Source organism: Agelaius phoeniceus, chromosome 3, assembly GCF_051311805.1.
Source record: "Agelaius phoeniceus isolate bAgePho1 chromosome 3, bAgePho1.hap1, whole genome shotgun sequence".
Classification (NCBI taxonomy): Eukaryota; Metazoa; Chordata; class Aves; order Passeriformes; family Icteridae; genus Agelaius; species Agelaius phoeniceus.
The window spans coordinates 67,826,188-67,847,080 of NC_135267.1; the positions used below are offsets into that span (position 1 = coordinate 67,826,188).

A 20,893-nucleotide genomic window follows, 5' to 3' on the forward strand; every position below is an offset into this window, starting at 1 on the left:
ATTTCATATAAATTCCTCATTGCAATGGTCTCATTAGTTTTTTTTTGTTTGTTTGTCTTTTCTGTGATAAAACTTTTACTTACATACCTCACAAACACGTTTTCAAGTTTTTGTCTGCTGACAAAATACGAGAAGAGGCTAGGAGAACTTGGCTTGTTTATCATAGAGATGAAAAGGCAAAGGGGATCACACTGCAGTCTTTCATTGCCTGTGGGGAAAGCCATGGAGAAGACAGAGCCGAACCATTCTCAGAAGTGCTCAGCAAAAGGACATGAGACAAAGGTCACAATTGCTTTGACCAGACAAGAGGAAGAAATTCTTCATGGTGAGAGTAGATCAGTGCTGGAAGAGACCACCCAGAAAGACTGGGGAACCTGCATCCCTGTGGATTTTCAAAGTCGATGGGGCAAACCCATTGGCAACCTGATCAGAGTTTGCAATTAGGTCTGCTCTGAGTGGGGTATGGGACTGGGTGACTCCCAGGGGTCCTCTCCAAATGAAATTTTCCTAATCTTCTATGAAAGAGTACTTTAAATTATGGCCATCTGATTTTTTAATGAGGAAAAGTCAATCTCCAGAACACTTAACAGATAATACTTTCCATTAGAGTTAGTACAGCTGTGGGAATTGACATGATGTATACAAGTTTTTGAAGTTCTAAGTTTATTTCTCTGCAGAGTTTACACGGCCAAATCTTCCTTTAGATGCTGAGTTGTGTTGCTATATGTTTTTTATGATTAACAGTTGGGGTAAGACATTGGGTACATTCAAAGCTCTCACAGTCATTGTTATTTCCTTCTGGACTCTTTTCCAATGTATACCATGTACAGTCAAATAATCGCAACATTTTACACACAAGTATAAATAGCTCTCTTTACCTGAACTAATAGCCTGGTTCTGCAAATATTTGCCATTGTGTATGAGGAGTTCTAGTGACTTATTCAACTTGTGCCCTAGTGGAAACCCTAGAGAAATATTTTAGAGTCTGTCTTTCTTAAAAAAAACCCACAGAAATATTAGCTTCCACTTGTTCATTGCACATTATTCCTTGCAATATAGTCATGGGGTACTCATTCTTTGTGTGAATCTGAGTTTCCTGTTCTACCTGAACACCTTCACAAATATCTTGTTGGAATTGTATTCATTCATCCACTATGTGAGTACTCAGCTACAAAGTGTTAGTGTTCTTGTCTAGTTTTTTTTCAACTTTCAAATATGTAAGTGCATGACTCAAAACACTGAAGAATAGTCAGGTATCCAGAGCAAATGCCCATGCTTCTTCCTTAATGTGTGAAAAATCAAATAAATCTTGAATGTAGAAAAAATAAACAACCCTAAGTGTCCCTGAATAATTTCACTGCAGTTAATAAAAAGCACATAAAGGACTTCTTCAAACTGAGTTTGCTATTATCAATCAAAACATGCCTCCAATATTCTGCTCTACCACTTTTTGACCTTCCTTCTTTACTCTTGAATCACCTTCCCAACATATTGACTACCCTCCCCCCTATTTGGTGTTGTCTGGGAACTTCCTGAGTATGTATTCTACCTTGGCACTGGGAACACCAGTGACAATGATGAACAGTGCTGGCACCAGTATCAACCCTGAGGAGCATTCCCTCTAACTACTCACTCAAATCTGATATAAGTCCTCACAAAGACTTGTCCTAGATTTCTCTGTGGGGTTGAGGTGAGGTAGACCAGTCTTTTGTTTCCTGGACTTCTGATTGTCTTTCTTTTTTTCTATTGTTGTTCATTTTTGTGTTTCAAAGTCCCATAAAACTTTACTGTATTTGCTGACAGGTGACTTAATTTTTGTGAATCCAAAATCGGTGCCAAGCCACCAGAGAGGCTGACAATGTTGCAACCTTGCCAGCCTCCACAGTCCCATGGGAACCCACACTTCTCCTGCTGCAGCCCCATCAGAAGGGTCTTACCCTTTACCAAGCACATCCGAATCAGAACATTTGCAATATCTTAAAAACCTTTGAAGACCCCTCCAAAATGCACACATAAAAATGATATAATTCAGTATGTATTGTCAATAAGACTGATGAATAGGGCCTGCATCAGTCAGATTTCCTGCCTCTCATGCCATCAGTTCCAGCTCCAGATCACAGAACCTCCTTGCTAGTTTTGCCGGTGCTGTCAGTCTTTCATCAGGTCTGTGAAGAGAAGATAATTGCTGCATCAATCTGTCTGTGGGCTGAGAAGAGAGTTTGACATATTATGTGGTCTGGAAGGAAAATAAGATTCAGGGGGAAAAAAAGAAAAAGAAAAAAAGAAAAAAAAAAGAACATTGAAGGAGATTTTAAAAGGAGTAAAATGCTCTTCCTCCTTTTCTCCCTCTTTAGCAGACGACCCTGTGATCCCTAGGCCTTATACCCAGAGGCTGCATTTAACCGCTGGTAAGTAGCTAACCTTTCCAAAACACCTTGCAGCGCAATGCTTTCTGTGAGAACGCCGCTGTGCTGCGCAATCCTATGGCGAGCTACATGAAGCCCGGGGACAAATGTGCGCCTAACTCTGCTTAAAAAAGTCCTCCAGGAAACCCGTTCTGAATAACGCTCTCCGCCAAATTTCAAAATTGGAGGAGGGATGCCCCTCCTCCGGCACCCCTGTGCTGCGGGAGGCTGCTGGGTGCTCCACCGCCTGTCCACAGCTCCCTGCAGCCGGCATGAGCAGGGATCTCCGCAGAAAAACAAGTTTCAAGCAGTTTAAAATGAAAATGGCAGGGGGTCGTGGCCTCAGCCCCAGGGGAGAGGAGCCGCGGGCGGCGGCGGGGCCGGGCCGGGCCTGCGGCGCTTCCCTCGGCGGCCCGGCGGGGGCGCTGCGAGCCCGGCGTTCGCGGGCAGCGCGCGGCGCCTCAGCGGCCCCGGGCGGCCCCGGCGGCGCGGGGGGAGCGGGGCCGGCGCCTCCCGCCTGCCCGCACCGCTTCCCGGGCAGCGCCGCTTGCCGGGACAGCGCCGCTCTGCGCCCTTCCGACCCACGAAGGGTCCCCCTTCCACCGCAAAGGGCTCGCTGCCCCGCGGGGCAGCCGGCGCCGCCGTCGGTCCGGCTGCCCAAGGGCGCTGGGGGGCAGCTCCCCGGGCCGTGCCCCCCTTGGCGTTCCCGTGCCGCGGGCAATACGGGGCGGGCAAGCCCGGCGGAGAGCCCGCAGAGCCGTGGCAGCCCCGAGCCGCTGCCCTGCCAGGCTGCCTTGCTTCCCGGGCTGGCTGCACCGCGGTGGATCGGGCAGGGCAGGCGAGCGGCAGAGACCGTGGGCAGCCGGCGGGGAAAGTTGGAAAGGCCTGGGGGAGAGCCGGGGCAGGGGGCTGGCAGCGGGGCGGCGGGCGCGGAGGAGGAGCGGGGAGAAGCCGCACCGGGAGGAGCCGGAGCAGATCTGCGGGCGGCGCATCAGGCGCCTCCGGGGTAGAGGAGAGGGAGGACCCGGGCGGAGAGCACCGCTCCGGGTACCGGTGGCTGGGAAGGGAGAGCTCCGGCGGCATCCGGGGAAGGCGGGGGCAGCGCCGGTGACCTGCCGCAGATCGGCTCATCCGCCGCCGCCGCCGGAGGATGCACGGAGCGCCGGCCGCCCGCACGGCCCCGCCGCCGCCGCCTCCTCCTCCCCAGGGCGGCTGCGGACAGCGGCGGGAGCGCCAACAGAGATAGGGGAAAGAACGCGTGGAAAGTTGTGCGGACCGGGAGTAGGGCTGCGTACCCCGCTGGGGCAGGAGGGCACCGCCGGCATCAGCGCGGAGAAAGTGGGGCTGGAAAGCAGTTTCTGGTCTCGCTGCCAGCGAAGCGCATTTAACCAGCATTACGGGGATGAAGGGAAACTGGGAAAGTAACTCGGAAAAGTGAGTGGGATTTTTTTTTTCCTTCCCTCTGTTTTGCTCCTAATCCGAAAAGAGCTGTTTAAAAGGAAAGCAAAAGCCGCCGTGTGCGCCCGCTGCTGGGAGAGGCACGGGAGAGGAGCGCACTGCACACCGGCACCCCTGCCCACGCTGGGCGAGGGTGCGGGATCCTCTCCCCCGACACCATCGTGTACCAAAGCAGCTACTTGTAGTAAACAGATTCATCATACGGCAGAGCGCAGGAAGGTGAGACAGAAGCAGAAACAGAAACTAACACTGAAAGGAAGAAAGAAAAAAAAAAAAAGACAGCGACTGCAAATTACTTCCAGAGAAAGTGGGTGGATGTTGTGCAGCAGCGACCTGGAATTTTAGGGGATGCACCCTTATATTTTGCTTCTCTCCAGTCCGAGCCTCCCTTCTCCGGTGGCAGAAAGCGGCTGTACTCGGTACAAGAGGAGGAATAAGCAGGAGGGGTTCGGTCAGCAGTGCTTGCGGTGCCCTACTGATCTGCTTTAAGGATTTTTTTTTTCCTTTTCCTGGTGGATGTTTTCTTGACCTTGATTTTGAGACCTCTTACTTGCATCGCAGTTTTTGTGGCTTTATGTCCTTTGACGAAAAGTGGAAAGGGGAAGGCTGGCTTCAGTGCTGAAAGTTGCAATCGTTATTATTTTGGAGCCAGCATGTGCACCAACATAGTCTACGAGTGGCTGAAGACCCTGCAGCTCCCCCAGTACGCGGAGTCCTTCGTCGATAATGGCTACGATGACCTGGAGGTCTGCAAGCAGATCGGCGACCCGGACCTGGATGCCATCGGCGTGGCCGTGCCCCACCACCGCCGCCGGATCCACGAAGCCGTGCGGCGGCTGAAGGAGGCGGACGAGAGGGCGGCGGGGCTCTACTTCACCCTGGAGCCGCCGCCGCCGCCGCCCGCCCCCGCCGGGCGCTGTCCCCGCCGGGCGGGGGGGCCGGAGGAGCCGCGGCGGGGGGCGGCCCCCAGGGCCCGGCCCGGCGGGCGGCGGGGGGCGGCCGGCGGCGGGGGGCTGGTCGCGTACCCCAGGCTGAAGCTGAAGATCATGATCCGGGACAAGCTCATCCGCGACGGCATCAATCTGAGTAAGCCGCCCTACTCCAACAAGGTAAGAGGGTCCTCGCCGGCCGCCACCCCAGCGCAGCCGTGGCTGTTGGGAGTAGCGGGGCGGCTGGGCTGGAGATGGGGGTCCAGCAGGGCCTGGTCCCGCCTCTGCCATGTACCGGTGCTATGTTTCTCCAGTTGTGCCAGTGGCGTTTTGGAGGAGAATATGGTAGGGATTGAACACCAGCAAGGTGCGAAGAGTAGTGGGACCAACAAAGGTCAGATCCACCAGCACTTTTTGGCACTGGTGGTATGGCATGATGCTGTGTTTAGGTTTTGCCTCCCCTTTTTTTCATTAACTGTTTCTTTTAGTCTGGTTGAGTTTGAGGTGGGAAAGTGGAAATTGACCGGATGGTCTTAATTGTTTGGGCGTTTCTTTGTCTTTTCTGTGAAACTTTTCTATTGTGTTCAAGAGGGATGGCTTCTCTCATCTTTTGCTAGTGGTCCTGTTTTAGTCAGTTTCTGTTGGTGAAATGGCTCCTGAAATAAGCGATCATCTGGCTGGAGGAAGAACTCCAGCAGCTGAATCCAACTGTTGCCTGGATTTATTTGCTGGAATATGGTAGTGACTGGTGAATGTCAAAACTATTCATCGGGCTCCAGCACAGGTCAGCCGGTCTCCAGGATGCACAGTCTGCTGAAAGGACAGAAAAGGGTACATCTCAGTAGAGTCCATTCCAGGCTGATGAAGCCTCAATGTTTACCTAATTCTTATCTTTTGAAAAGGTTATAATGCAAGGTTCATCAGTTTTGGAAGTTTGAAATTGTTTTGTCTGAAATTTTTGGTAGATTTCCTGCTGAAAATGTAATATGCAGAATAAGTATAACAATAGAATAAAATTAATAATACCGTAGAGAAGAAAATTATTTGTGAAAGAAACAAAGGTATTATAATGCATGGGGGTTAAAGAGTTCAGGGTGAAGTGCTTCAGAGTAGTTTGATGACCCAAATTGCCCATATTTTCTTCAATGATTTGAAGTCTCATTTTTCAGAACATCTGAGCAGTTGATGTTGACCTTCAACTTGTGGGTACTTTGTCTCTCTGAAATGCTTATGAATGTATGGAGGCAAGGTGATGGGGAGGGCTGCAAGTTCGAATTTACAGAAATCTGAGGAATTAAAACTGAGAATGTGTTATCTGCTGTCATGGACATGGCTGTGAGGATAATGGGTAAAATTCAACTTGGATAACATTGTAAAAGTGCAGATAATAAAACTACAAATTTCAGTATTCCAATTTTTTAACATCTCAGTGGCAGAGGCCCATAGTCTCTTCTCAAGTACAGCACAGTTGTCTGGTTTGGGATGTTTATTTGTTCCCTTTTTCTGAGCTTCTGGCTGAGGACACGGTAAGAGACATTATGTCAAATTTAACACTCATGAACATATAGTCCAAGTATAACATCTTCCAAAAGTTACTGTGTCATTTTGCGGAGAGTCTTTTCCCCCCAGGGTTTGGAGTAACACATCATTAGATTGAAATTACCATTACACATTTGATATAAAAGAAATTCCGTGGAAGTTATGGCTTGTCAGTGTAGCTGCACCACATTACCACCTCCACAGCTGTGTTTCACTTCTTCCATTTGACTTTGTGGGTGTTCTTAGTTAACAGTTCAGTCTTCCCAAGTGCATCATCTGCCTTCTCTCTGTGGTATTTTAAAGTTGTGTAGAAGTGGCACTTTGGGACAAGGTTTGGTGGCAGACTTGGCAGTGCAGGATAAGGATCGACTCAGTGGTCTTAAAGGTCTTTTCCAATTTAAATGATTCTGTGATCCTTTTCCACAGGAATTGTAAAATTTATCAGATGCCAGCATATGACATCAAGGCAATTCAAATCCTTGGCATTGATTTCTTCTTTAGCTCACTTTATTTTAATTTGATGAGTCTGATAACAATGTGGATTAACTGTCAGGACAAGCTTGACTTACACAGAAAGCATCACTTAGCTTTAATTTTTTAAAATCCAAATGTAATATTTTGAAATACAAAGAGAAACAAAGTTTATTTTCCTAGTTTTTTTTTCAGGTTGTCGTGTCAATGTATTTGTTTTGGATGATAAATGCATATAACATCATTTTTTACAGTAACAGAAAAAACTTTTCTCTGTATGAATCACTTTACATTGTAGCATGTTGTAAGAAAGCATACAGCTGGCAAGATTTGAATGTGTGTTGCTCAACATGCATTATTCTGAATGCCACCCACTGTAGCAATCTATCTGCAAAATAGCTTAAAGTAAATAGCAGAAGATCACGTCACTGTACATTATTCATTGGATGTTGTTTAGAGCAAGAAAGATGAAATACTGTATTTTTGCATTTGGGAAAGAGCCATATTATAGCAGTGTCTCTTAAAAAAAACCCAACAAAACCTAAAAAGGCCAACAAAGCCAAACTTTAGAAAATTGTGGATATAATTTTAGCATTAGAGTTTTATATAGAACATACAGCATATGTAGAATATAGAGGCTTCTGCATGTCAAGAGAAATTGAGTATATTTTCTGCAGCACACAGGACTGAAGAATCAACTTGAAGGTTTATGTCATGGTTTTTTTTGTATACATTTACTACTCATCCTTGTCATGTGGACGTTCTGGAGTGAGGCACTAGACCAATGACCTATTCAACAACTATTTGCATTTCTGGTTGTGCTGAGCTGCATACTAGTCTTCCACTTCCATGGCTTACATGGAGAATGCCATCTTTTCTTCTTAATATGTATGCACAGAACTTAGTGTCTCTGAAAGGAGGACCCTGCTGGTGTGTATATGTGTGTACATGTGCATATGTATATGCATTTGTTTCCTGAGGAGTACTTCTTGGACTCAGTTAAGAAGTTCTCAAGCAAGATTTGGTGTTTTTTTTTAAAACATCCCTGAGAACTGGAAGTATTGCTCCTCTGGCTTCTTCAGAGTCTTTTGCTAGCTGGCTGAGCTGTAAACATGTCAAAAGATCAAAAATTAATATTGTATGTGGCTGTAGAGATGTTAAAAGCATCCTTTTGCTGTCTTTCCTTTTTGCTGTAGTTTCAGATGAAAGGTGGAACAACAGATTTGGCAGAATAGAAATCTATTGCTATGGTAAAATTTAGTTTAACTTAGTTTTATTTCAGTCAGCAGAAATGGCTAACAGCTACTTTGCAGAGTTTAATATAAATCCCTTAAAAGACGTGCAGACTTGGAATTGAAGCCATGTGTGTGGGTGACTTCAGACACAGAGAATTATCATAAGCCATCTTGACTATTTCCATGGAGAATTTGTATGAGGCCTCACCTCCTTATATTGTATCCTATGTGTATTTCAGGTAAACCAAGGAACTTAACTGTAACTGAGGAAAGCTGCAAAGGAGTCAGATTTTGTTCCATGTTGGTAATGCTCCATAGTACTCAAAGCTTTATGTTTTAGTTTTTTTCACCAAGCTTGCTATTGCTGGCTGGTAGCCTTAGGAGTCTCCCATGTCTACGAAACTTCTTCTGGAGGTGATGGGATTTAATGCCCTTCAAAAAAGAGCCCATGACCAAGTGAAACTTTTTGTCATCTTGAAACGTCTAGCTGCTCAAAAAAATTATCTTTGATGGTTATAATTCTGTCGTTAATTAGAAAGTGAATTATGCTCAGTGTAGAAGACTTTTGACAGTCTTTTACCTCTAGAAGTTTTGGGAAACAAATTGATGGCAGAAGGAAACCAAAATGAGCATACCCCCTGCATTACAGTGAAGGTGAATGTAGGAAAACACAGCACTGATCTGAACCAAGGGAATCTGAGAAGTATAGCCATCAACTTCACACAAAACCACTTTTTTCTTTGGTAGGCTTATTCCAAAATGGATAATGTCCATGCTGGGTTTGCGAAGAAGTAAAGTCACTAAATGTCACTGTGGAAGAGGGAGCAGAGGAGCATTCAATTCTGTCAATAAAAAGACAAGTAGGGTACCTTGTTGTGGAACATGCCAAGAGAAATTTAGTACTCTATTTATCTTGAACGTAGATTAAGTGACATTTAATAGTTTACTGTAATTTCATTATTATTTCTAATTGAAATAAATGGCCTGACCTCTTTCTTGAAGAACTTTATTTAATTTTTCATCTGCACAGAATTGCAAGTACATTAAAAACATACATGCATTAAATCTCCCACACCAATTAAGATTATTTTCTTAGCCTCAGTAAAGTTATAGTCATGGAGATTTCCATATTTATTAGAGAGAATAAAAATGCAGTGTGACATTTGTACATGTACATGACCTCATTGTCACTCACTGTGCTCTTCATGATTATCAGCATGCTTGGAAAACAAACACTAAAAATTCAGATGCATGAGATCATAATCTCAAGAGTTCAAGCAGATGTAGAAAAGTAAAATGTCAGATCCAAGTGAGTATCTGCTTAAACACCCAAATGCATTCTTTTTAAGTTATGTGCTGATAATATAGCACAGATTTGTGGCTCTGATTAAGTCTTTGTTTAATCCTTGCCACTACAAAATGAGGAATATTTCACAAAAGTTAAGTTTTAAGAGGTAAAGAAGCCAGCAATTCTACTTCGAAATACACTGGTTCAAGCTGGGGCTGGGAAATTGTAATCAGTGCTTTAGACATCTACAGAAGTGAATTCAGCAAATTAAAAATATTGTGCTTTGAAGAAATGACAACACTCACCTGTACTGGAATTAAACATGAACCTTTTTCTAAAGACCTGGCTGCTTTAGAATAACTGCATCAACTCTGATTAGCAGAGCGTTCTCAAATATGCCTTGGGGAAAGCTGCCTATTGACAGAAGTACTAGTGCATTAAGTAGTAACAATATTTTCATGGCAATAAATTAGCAAAGCTACAGGCAATGTTCAGGAAGTGAAAAGGTATTTTATATAAGATACCATGGAATTTGCCTTTGACTTCACAACTCTGTTTTCTTTTAAAGAAAACATAGCACCTCATATATTTGGCAGCTGTTTCAAAGTCCCAGTTTATTAAACTCACAAAAAACAAACTGGAAAAGATCTTCCAATCAGCCCATCAAAGCAAAATGTTGCAGAATGTGAACAATACAGTACTATATTGTATTTGCATTTGAATTGTTCCTGAATATTTTAAAGTGTATTCAATCTCCTCTGGAAATGTTGAATGCAAATCTTCATGGATTTCATTATTTTTCAGTTAAGAGGGATGGAAGATCTCATTAGGGTACATTACAGGTGGCATCCTGAGAGAGGATAGTATCGACTCCACAGCTTTCTTTCCCCCTTTCCACAATTGTGTTAAGAGTAATTTCTGAGCTCTGATCGAGGTGTGGCCTGGCAGAGGAGCAGTGTGGGACTGAGCAGCTGCCCTGCAAGGGGAATCCTTCCCACATCCTCCACAAGGCTCTAAGTTTGAAGGAAAAGCTACACTTAAAGGTTCCTGGCAAAAGAGAAATGCCTAGCCTCTGGTAGTTCCCCCAAAGGACTTGATTCTCTCAGAGCTCTGTAGTGCAAAGCTGAACTGATTCTTCCCACCTGCTGTGGGGTTTTGTGTAAATACTGGACCTCAAGAGGGACACCACCTGTGTTGGGACAAAAGTCTGTCTACCAGTTTCACTTCCACACACTGATAGCCTATCTTGTTTTAAGTTTGGTGATCATACATCTTTCTGAAATGTAAATGCATTTTAAGGAAAATATTTATGTTGATAACCCTACCCCCATAGCTTCTGCCTCTGCCATATGTAGGATGATTAAGCCCGTATACACAACTACATATGTGGAATACAAAAAAATCCAAGATAATTTCTCACTAAAGAAGTAATCTTGTGAGCCATGTTTCTAGTTTTGCATATGAACAATATTAAAATCTCACATATTCCATTATATGGGCAGCTGTGTCCCTGATTTCTGATGTGGAAGTGAATAATTTGTTTAAAGTCATGACAGATTTTAGATGAGGCACTGGGACCCACTGCTGCAATGTCTTTGTCTATTGCCTTAGGATTAAGAGTAAACTTCCTTACGTTTAAGTAACAGAAAAGTGATCAAGGAATAGCTGGTGGCCTGGCTGCATGGCAATTAGTTATGCTTGTTAATTCTCCATGTTAATTATACCCTGTGCATATGTCATTTTGGAGGGTCTCTATCCACTAAGGTGTATAGATCCAAACATAACCTGAAACATGCTAACAGCCATTACAGAGTTTTTGATAAGCGCAGCAGAGAGGTTTGAATTGACAGGAATACTATTATTGTAGATTAGGAATAAATTTATTATATCACTTACAGGAACTTGCTTACTGTTTTGAGACTCTTCTACAGCAGAAGAGGATGGAATGTGTTAATACTAGAATGTAGGTTCAACGTTTGAATTTCTTGCTTTGTCAGTTTGAATGAGCCCCTCTGCTTGGTGTTTGACAAAGCTATCTGTTCAATCTCTTTGTCTAGGCTAATATGACATCTCATATTGATGTGCTTATCTTGACAAATGTGGTGGCTTGTGCGCCCTGCAGGAATCGTCTTTTATTAAAAGAGCGCAGCATGGCTATGTTTAGCACTGCCACATTATTTTGGGAATGGCTGTGCAGCAGGAAGGGGAGATCCGGGTGAACCTTCCATGACACTTGCAGTCTGCGAGCCAAGCCAGCCCAAAACTGTCCCCAGTGACTCATCCAGCCTCTTCAGTTTGTTACTTGCAGATAGTAAAAAACTTTTCTTATGATTTTGCAAAACAAAAAGAAGTGGCGTGTCACGTGAAACACAAGTAGAAGGGCCTTCAAACAGTATCTCATCTTCATTCTCACAAACTCAGCAGGATGGGAATGACAGTGATTCATGACTCTCGCTGGAGCCCTGTTCTTCCAGTTGGTCTCATTCCCAGTGAAGTCAGTGGGGGTTTTGCCAGGGATTTCATCTGATGCTGCTTTTTGAGTGAGGTGTTCAAATTTAAATCAGCTAACAAGCATACCCCTACAGGCTCTAATTGTGGTGGTGGACAAGAACAGGATTACGTGAGTTTACAATGATAAATACAACAGTAGCATAAAAAAAAAAATCAGAACTTTTCAAATCTTTAAGTATCACCATTAACAGCTCAAACAGTAGTGAGGCAGATTTTTGACATAGATCTTACAGATCTGTGCTAGAATAAATGTTTGGTAAATATTCTCTGAAATCTCCACTAATGTGTATTGGTTGGAGCTAACATAGTTATTTACAGTTGACCTCTCAGTAACTTAAAATCAGGGAGAAGTAGCAATAATATATGGCAAATAAACCTTATAGGCAGGTACAAATATATGCCTTCTACACATTTGGGTTTTTTTCCCAGAATAATTGCGTTGGTTTTGAGGAAATACATCCTGATGCAGGCATATGGTGTTATCACTGCATATTATGTCAATCTTTTGGGGAAATTAAGTCTGGTTCTGATGTCTGTGCCTCAAAAAATACATAATAAACTAGGCCTGGTTAAGAAAAGAGCTAAAAGTCTGCGAAAAAAACCCTTTGCCTTTCAGTCAGGAGCTAAGGAAAGCTTGTACTGTTTTTTTTTCCCAGAGTTAGTTTAAGTGGCCACTTGGCCATGCTTTCACATGCACAGAAGGAAATATTTTTATTAGGAGAAAAATGCATTGAGAACTTCAGTGGCTGAGTTCTGTAACTAGGCTATTCATGCTGTGAAGAAGGCCAAAAGCCAGTATAAACCAAAAACTTAGTAAGTATATTCCATAGAGGAAATAACAAAACGACCTCCAGACAAAACTAGGAGTGTGTGCCATTTTTGCATCAGTGCCCTTAGTTTGTGAATAGAGAAGTTTGCTGGAAGTGGTACCTCTGCCTTTGGCTCCACATTTCCCAGCTCTTCCCAGAGCCTTCTGTGTACCCCAGAGCTACCCATTCCCTGATTTCTCCTAAATTACCTCCCCAAAGTCTGCCTCAAGATACACTATCTTCTTCCCTAAAAAGAATCTTTTTCCTACCCAAGAATATACATCTTTGGTCTTCCTGACATTTTTTCCTCCTATTCTGCATTCTGTGTGAGTTTCATTCCATCTCCCTCTCCTGCTGTCCAGTGTCTCAGGCTGCTATTTGGATCCTTCTCTCTCCTCCCTTTTATTCTAATGAGTAGAGAAACTTTCCCACTCAGGAGAGCAGGGCAATCACTTCCCTGCCCATTTTGCTCAGTGTCCCCAGCTGCCTTCCCACTGACTTACACAGGTGGCTGAACCCAGGTTGTTCTCATAAAATGAAAGCTTTAAACTTTGATGTTAAAAATTTCAATCTTTAAACTGCCATAAGCAGCAGTCATCCACAGTCCCTCCAGCCCCAGTTTTGTGGCAGAAAGAAGGGATTGATCTAGGAAAAGGAGGATATATAATAGCTTTTGAACTGCTGTGTGGGACTGATCTGGTCTTTCTGAAGCAGGACTCAATGTATTCCTAAAAAATAAGTTATAACCTCAATACAAAATGCCTTCAATGCAAACATTTTGAAAGGCTTTTCTTTTTTGCATAATTTTCTAGTTCAAATAGTATGATCATAAGAACTGCTTCTAATTGCAGCATCTCTGAATTCTTGTACCATTGTTTTTTGTTTGCCAAAATGTTTTTGTTGAGATTTTATTTAAACCTTTTCTACTTATAACTGCTTGCATTGTACTGCATTAAGAATTTTTATACAAATGTATCTCTGACCTCTTGTTTACCTCATAGTTAAGGTTCCCCCCTAAATATCCAGTAATTAGTTTAGCAGAGGTTTTTCTGCAGTTAGGGAATGAAAAGTACCAGAATAAAGAATCATCAAGACTGCCATAGGTCTTTATGTGCTAGTTCCTAAGATAAAAATTTCAACCTAAATATAAGGGCAAATGGTTATTTCAGCATCTGATTCTGTATTCTTTCTTACATTATACCAAATATCAGAAGGGGATCTCATTTTAAAACACTAACTTGTAGAAACTAATGGTGGAAATTGAAATTGCTAACCAAGAAAATTTGTTCCTTTTACGGTATTAACACTTAAAAGAGAAGAAAACACCAAATAAGGAAAAGCAACTAAAACAAGAGTAATTTTGATTTAACCTGCTGTTTTAATGTGAAGAAAACTTACTGGACTTTCCTGTGATAACTTCTAAATAAGATTTTGCCAAGAGGGTGTTTTAGAGAGAGCATTTTCACATGCACTTAGCATTTGCACAGTGTTAAAAATAATGCTCTATAGTTGGTTGAGTAGGATGGAGCAAGAGGAAGTTTGACAGGAATACCACTAGCTGGTTTCTGTCCAGCTCTAAAAATTACACACAGTAGGAACATACTTCATAGAGCCAATGATTAGAAGTGATAAAACGTGTATGTGTCATTGCCAGTAATGTCAAAACCAAACAAAACCCCCAGGTGCTCGTTTTATATCTCTTCAAGAAGTAACATTTGTATCCCTAGCAAAGGTTAAGGCAAAATTCTTCAGTATTTCTCAGGCTTGTGGTGTAAAATCTCCTAGTTTGAAGCAATGTTGAAAAATTCTCTTTTCAGTAGTGTTTTGGGTCCTGATGCAATAGTTCCCCAGGATTTTTTTTTTCTCTTTGATAGAAATGCATGCATGTGCCATCAAGTGAAAGGAAGGGAGCTTATTTGCTATCAGGCTGTGATGGGAATCAGCTGAGCCAGGCTTGCTCCTAAGTGCTCCCAGGCTGGTGGCCTCAGTGCTTATTTACCTCTACTTTATAAATATGAGTAGAACTGCATAACCTTGAGCTCTGTTGGGGTATTTTTTCAAGGGAATTTTGCCTGTAATGACTCTTGTCATAGGTAAGTTTTATGCATGTCATTGAAAGCAGGGATTATCATGATAAGAGGTGGTCAGAATCTCTTCTGGAGGTTGTCTTATGCTGATAGTGTAGCAAATGTACTGGTTTGGACGTTGTGCTGTTTATAAAACATTGCTGATGAAATTGGGTGGTTTTCCTATGAGTTTTCAGTAGTGGGAATTAATTCACCTCTATGAGAAGTTGTGAAGGATTGAGGTATTTCCCTAAGGAATTGTTTCATCATAGCAATGGAAACACACTTAAAAGAAAATTTATATTCTTAACTTACATATATTAAAAAGAACTGCTTATGCAACCACTGGATTCATTAAGTCAATTCCTATGGTGTCTATCAGGAAATAAGCTGTTGCTGTATATCCTTCCTCTATTTCTCTGTGATGGGTTTGGAAGAAGCATGGTTTTGTCTATGTTTTTATAGAACTTATTTTATAGACCTCTCAGTGCCTGAAATTGATGTAATAGTTAATATTATTGATCTCATTTTGGAAAATAAGGCAGAATTTCCTTTGTGCTGAGTATATTTCTTCCTACAGGGACAAGGAAATGAGTATCATCTTCTCAATAATAAATAGCAGCTTTGTACTTACAATGAATATGAATTAAATGCAAGGTGAAGGTAGTGAAGGAATTTCAAGAGCTTATTTTTCTTTTCTTCCCCTTGTATCTCTTGTCATGTTTGTAATGGAAAAGTGTCATTCTCTAATTTGAATTTGCCATACAACTAGACTAGAACAATGTGATACTTTTATTTAGCCCATTCTAACTTTAAAATCTTCCTTCCTTTTTTGTTATTGTTTTTTCCTGATATTTTGTGCAGTATGAATATATGCTTCATGTACTTGATAGTTTTTCATTTCATAGATGTCTAATTGAAAGTTTGTGTGTGTTATTTCTAGCTAAGTGCTAGCTTTTATTTGCCTTCAAAACAATCATGGTACATAAATTCTGCTCTAAATGTTTGGAGCTGGTATCCCAAAAATGACTTTCAGAATGACTCTGTTGTTATTGCTAGCACCTTGCTACTTTATTCAGCCCCTCACAGAACTTATGTGCTCTTTGGTAGTTTGGTTTTTTTGTGGCTGCTCTTTTTTTTTTCTCCTTCTCTTTTTGATCTCTCTTCCTTTATTTTAGTATGTGTTTGCCTTGCTAAGTGTTCCATTTACCAAAAAAAACCCCTAATTTTCTCTAGACTCTTTCAGATAAGTATCTGATTAGTAATTATCTACTAGTGGTTATGTTTATCTCATGGACAATAATAAGCTAACAGAGAAAAATTTATGGCTTTAATATTACATGGGTTTAGGGGCACATATGAATACTTAAAAGCATTACAAAACCCCCTAAAACTAGAACCTGAACAGTTTACAGAATTGAATTTTTGTCTTGCTGTACTTTCTTGCGCTCTGCTCATTTGTTGCTTGAAGGTGAGACCTACGGAATATGTAATTGTATGATGCTGGATAAATAGCTCTTAGATAGAAGAGGAAATTTCTGCAGTTATCTTTTCTATAATAGGGCTTTCAAATTAAAAGCATATTTACACTAGATTCTGTCAGGTTTGTAGGCTGTGGCCATTACTCCCATCATGTGAGTTAGTGGAAATTTTGCTATTGATTTTGTTGGGAATGAACTGAGGGTTTGGCCAAGGAGCTACAACTTTGCTTTCAAAGTACTAAATAAAAAATGTAACCATTATGGTTTCTGGTTGAAATCTTGCCCAGATTTAAATGGTTTTTAAAACATATTTTTATTAGCTGCTATTTTCACGAGCTGGTAAAGTCCCTTCTCCTTGGAAAGAGCTGCTGAGATTGTGGGTGCCCCTCCCTCACCCGCCCTTAATGTTGTCAGCCAAATGCTGTTAAATAAATCTGTATCTCTTTTTTTCTGCTTGTTTGCTTCTTTCTCTTTCTTTCTTTCTCACTCTCACCCACCCCTCCCCTCCCCTAATGCCCACCCACCCCTTTCCTTTTTCCAGTTTAGAGGCTCTTAAGTTGTAGCCTGTCAAACAGTCTGGTGAAATTCTGGATGGTTTTCCATTTTTCAGCTAGAAGTAAGGGAATAGAAGATGTCATCAGTAAGAATGCAATTTTAGTTTTTGGTGCATAAAAAATATTGACAAGTCAAGACGTGGAATAAATTATCTACTGATGCTATATCTCTTTCAAAAGGATTTTTAACCTATTTAAGAGGAATAACTCCATATTTTAATTATTGGTGCCTTACTAGACTTAAACTGCCTGGGAGGAACAAAACTTGAAAAGGTGGTATGAGCTATAGTAAAGAAACTGCAAGAAAGCCAGACTGAAGAAAGAAGGGTTTTTGCACTGTGGTTTTGTATCATGCTGTTCTGGAGCTGTATGCCCCAAGGATGAGATCGCTCAGACTTTGGTGAAGGGGTGGGATTTGTTTGGAGATGGGTAGATTAGTTTGCTTTTGTATCTGGTCAATACTAAAGGTGGAAATTTTACTGACATTGTTACTAATTTCCTGTTCTTTTTTAATTTAAAAAGTCGTGTTCAGGGGAGTTGGCTGTCTGCCCATGTGCTCCCTTGCTTTCTCTTCAGAATCTATGGTTTCTGCTCTCTTTTCTGATAAATACACACATTTTTTAGACCTGAGCCCATTGCTTGTGCTCATGTAGACCATCAGCCTGGAAAAAAAAAAAGGTCTGAAAGGGTATGCTAATAACACCCTGAGGATATTTTCTTTCTATATCCCGAAAACTGTATAAAGAATATTTAAACCCTGGCTTTCCAAATACTGTCAGGGTCTTTTAAATACAAGAAAAAAATGGAAAAGAAATGCATATTTTTTTTTCAGAGGTTCATGTTTAAATCACAGCTCTGGATGTTGTTTAGACAGCTTGCAGCTGAAGAATGTTTCTTGCAGTTTTATATAAGCTTCTTTCTTCCCCTGTACAAATAAGTGGTAGTGCTACATGGAAATGTGTATTTCTAAGTACCAGAAAAAGGAGTGAAAATTGTTCAGCCATTATCCATGTGTTCTCTTTCAATGTATCTAAGATTTGTCCAAGTGGATGTTGCTTGAGTTGTAAAAATAATTTTGTTCATGTGACATCAGATCTACATAAGGAGTTAAATGTCCTTCTACTGTTCAGCTAACTGGTAGCACTAACCTTTAAGTTTTTGTGACTGAAACACTTGTCCAATACCTTTGAGTAGAGATAACATACTGGTAAGTATTTTTTTCCTCAATTGTAAGCTGGATTTTGAAACTGGTGACTGACAAGCAGTTGTATAACTTTTCACAGGTCACATTACTAGTGATCTTTATCTTGGCTATTAATTGTTTTACAACACTAAGCTGTCTTTGCTGTTACGTTTTTTTTCCTGAATCTTCCATGCAACAGTTTAACTTGTTACTTCTTGCCATGTCTGCCATGGTCATGAAGAATAAAGGATTTTGTCTTCTCTTCTGGTGACAAGCTTTAGCTGCCCAAAGATGTTACTGAGTTCTACCTAAAGGTGTCTGCTTAACTAATAAAGATGGTTAATGAATTCTTCTTTTAGGTTTTACTTGCTAGACCAATTCTTGTTCTTTGAAGTTGGTACCCTCCCTTGTTGGATTTAAGTGCTCTGGATGTTGAATCCGACTGGGGCCTTGCTGGTGTTGGGCATAACTCTTTGCAGTTGACAAATTGGTTTGTTCGCCCCCATATGGCTGTTATCCTTTTTATAATGTTGTGATACTGTGGATTCATGCCTTGGATCCACAGGCCCTGAGACCTTGGGTAATGGAGACAGATGTTTATTTTACATCATTGGTGTATGCAATGCTTTGTGGTCAGTTGTGTTTTCTTGCTGTTGTCCCTGATGAATAACATCCCTGTATGTGGAGGGATTGAATGTAAAAAAATAAAGATAGGGCAGAAGGTAGTCTCACACCTGAGGAGTTGCAGCTGTAGCAATCACCAAAGATTAGGAACAGGCCTGCTCTTAATAGGCCACAGCTGTGTTCAATAAGAAGAGGAGTGCTACAAAAGAGTGGGTTAGCTGGGTGAAGAGGGAGGTGAAATTTGTTGGCTGTGCTGTGAAGAGAGCTGGAGTTTGTTGGCTGTGCTGTGAAGAAGGAGGAGTCAGTGCTGTGAGGAGATGCCCATGAGAAGTCACCGAGAAGGTATGGGAGCCTTTGCAATATGATGACAAAACCTGTGTATTTACCAGGCTCTCCCTCCAGTGTAAGCCATTTGGAAGTCTAAACCTGTTGTTCTGCGTTTGGCCTGCTGATATAAAAAATTGTTTCTCTACCCAAATCAGTACTAAAACCAGTGATTGTTGCTGTAATGAAGATAGTTCCCTGCAAAACTTATCTTGATCTCTCTTGAAGTTTTTGTTTGTAAAAGTACATTTTCTCTATATTGTGTACTCATTTGGTATTTTGATTTATACTGTGCTTCTCTAGTTTACTAATCCAAATGTCTAGTGAAACAACATCAGAAAATCTAATGAAGTTAGGATTTTTGGCATCCGCTTATTTCCTTTTTTGTGGCAATTTGTTGTCTGGTATACCACGAAGTTAGGTTGAGTTGACTTAATCAATTCTAGACAAGTCTAGGTTGACTGTTAAACATCTTGTCACTTTTTGATTAATGAAACAGAAGTATTTTTATGTGGGAAGATTATTAAGTATTCTCTGTACAGCATAAAAATCTTGTTCCAACAAAGCACATTTGTTTCAACCTTCTGTTACCTTCCTTTATCCAAAAAGTCACTGCTCTTGGTCGCTTTTATACCACCAGTTTTGGGCAAGGGTAGCATGTTTTCTTGCTGAGCAGCAGCCTATCTCCTTGCATGTAGTCTCAATTTCCCTCTGTGCTGTCATAATAAATCCAGCCTTGTAGGTGAGCGCCCCTGCACAGCTGTTAACCCCTACATGGATGGCTGTGCCTGTCAGACAGAGCCACCTGTGTGTCCTCTGTGTTTCAGCTCCTGCTGGTTTTCTGGTGGGTGGAGGAAACTGAGGTAACTTCGTTCTCTACTTTAAACACTTTGTGCCTGAGCAGGATTTGCCTGTAGGTGCTACAGGAATGTGTGTGTACAAAAGGAGAGTCTGCAAAGGATTTTTCCACAGTATCATGAAACATTGCACAGTAATTTAACCATGGGAAGGGATGTGCTACCAAAAGGAATCGAGTTCATGGAAAAGCCCTGGACAGTTCAAATGCACAAGCAAGAGAAAAGAAAGCCAAACATGTCACTCTCATGTTTCTTCAAGCCTTAGCAATGGAAGGGATAAATTAGAAAAATCCCCATGTTTGCATCTCTGTAGTGCTGTATATCTTAGTCCCTACTTGTATAATCAGCAGATCTTCTGTTTAATGCAGTGGGAGCCCATGCAGTGTCTTTGAATGTTGTCTGCATTAGCCTCCTAATGGACTGAATGTGTTTTGATTCACAAATGCTGATCTTAATGAGAAAGGGGCAAGCTGCAGCATACTGGAGATTTTTTTTTGTGCTTAATTGCTGAGCCACACATTCTTCTACTTATGTGAACTTGGATGTTTTCAACAGTTTATTTTTAAATAGTAAACATTCTTAAATAATACTGATGTTACCCACTTTCACCACACAATTCCTGAAAACAAACAGTTCAATATACTGCTTTTAGGGGACACATTTTGCAGTTGCTCCTAGTCTGGAGCTTTGGGAAAATTAGGAAATTACTTAGAGAAAGTTACAAAACTGTGTAAAAGGGCTTTTAGATTAAAGAATACTTTTTCAACCATGACTGTGGCTCATAATACGATGTAATGGAATAGAATGTATAATCTGATTCTGTAGAAATTACTGTGTTGAAGTTGGGAGATGAAGGGGTGGGTGGGGAGGGAAGGGAAAGAAAGGATGAGGAGAGAAAAGAAAAGGCAAAGTGCAGTTTTTATCTTGTTCTCTTCAAATTCTATCCCTGGAGGTTCTGCAGGAAGGATCTGCAAATTGTCTCTTACTGGATTTTTTTTTTTTTGCAGTGTCATTAGTTGAGGAAAACCCTCACCAGAATAAAAACCAATTTTTATTGCACGCTCACGCTAAAATACACTTCAGTGACCAATTGAAGCAGACAATGACATTAGTATGTAGATGTGGAGGAATGTTTCTGACTTAGCAACTGGATTATTCC

General features: G+C 41.6%; 1 protein-coding gene across 4 annotated transcripts in view; it reads left to right on the forward strand.

Annotated features, from left to right (window-relative positions):
- The first annotated feature begins 4,516 nt into the window (after positions 1–4,516).
- The window catches only part of LOC129118551 (SAM and SH3 domain-containing protein 1), a 535,571-nt gene continuing 519,194 nt past the window's right edge, over positions 4,517–20,893 (forward strand). For all 4 annotated transcript variants that reach the window (XM_077175534.1, XM_077175538.1, XM_077175539.1 and 1 more), the window contains exon 1: positions 4,517–4,972. In XM_077175534.1, the coding sequence (XP_077031649.1) occupies positions 4,517–4,972 (456 nt within the window). The remainder of the gene's footprint in view (positions 4,973–20,893) is intronic.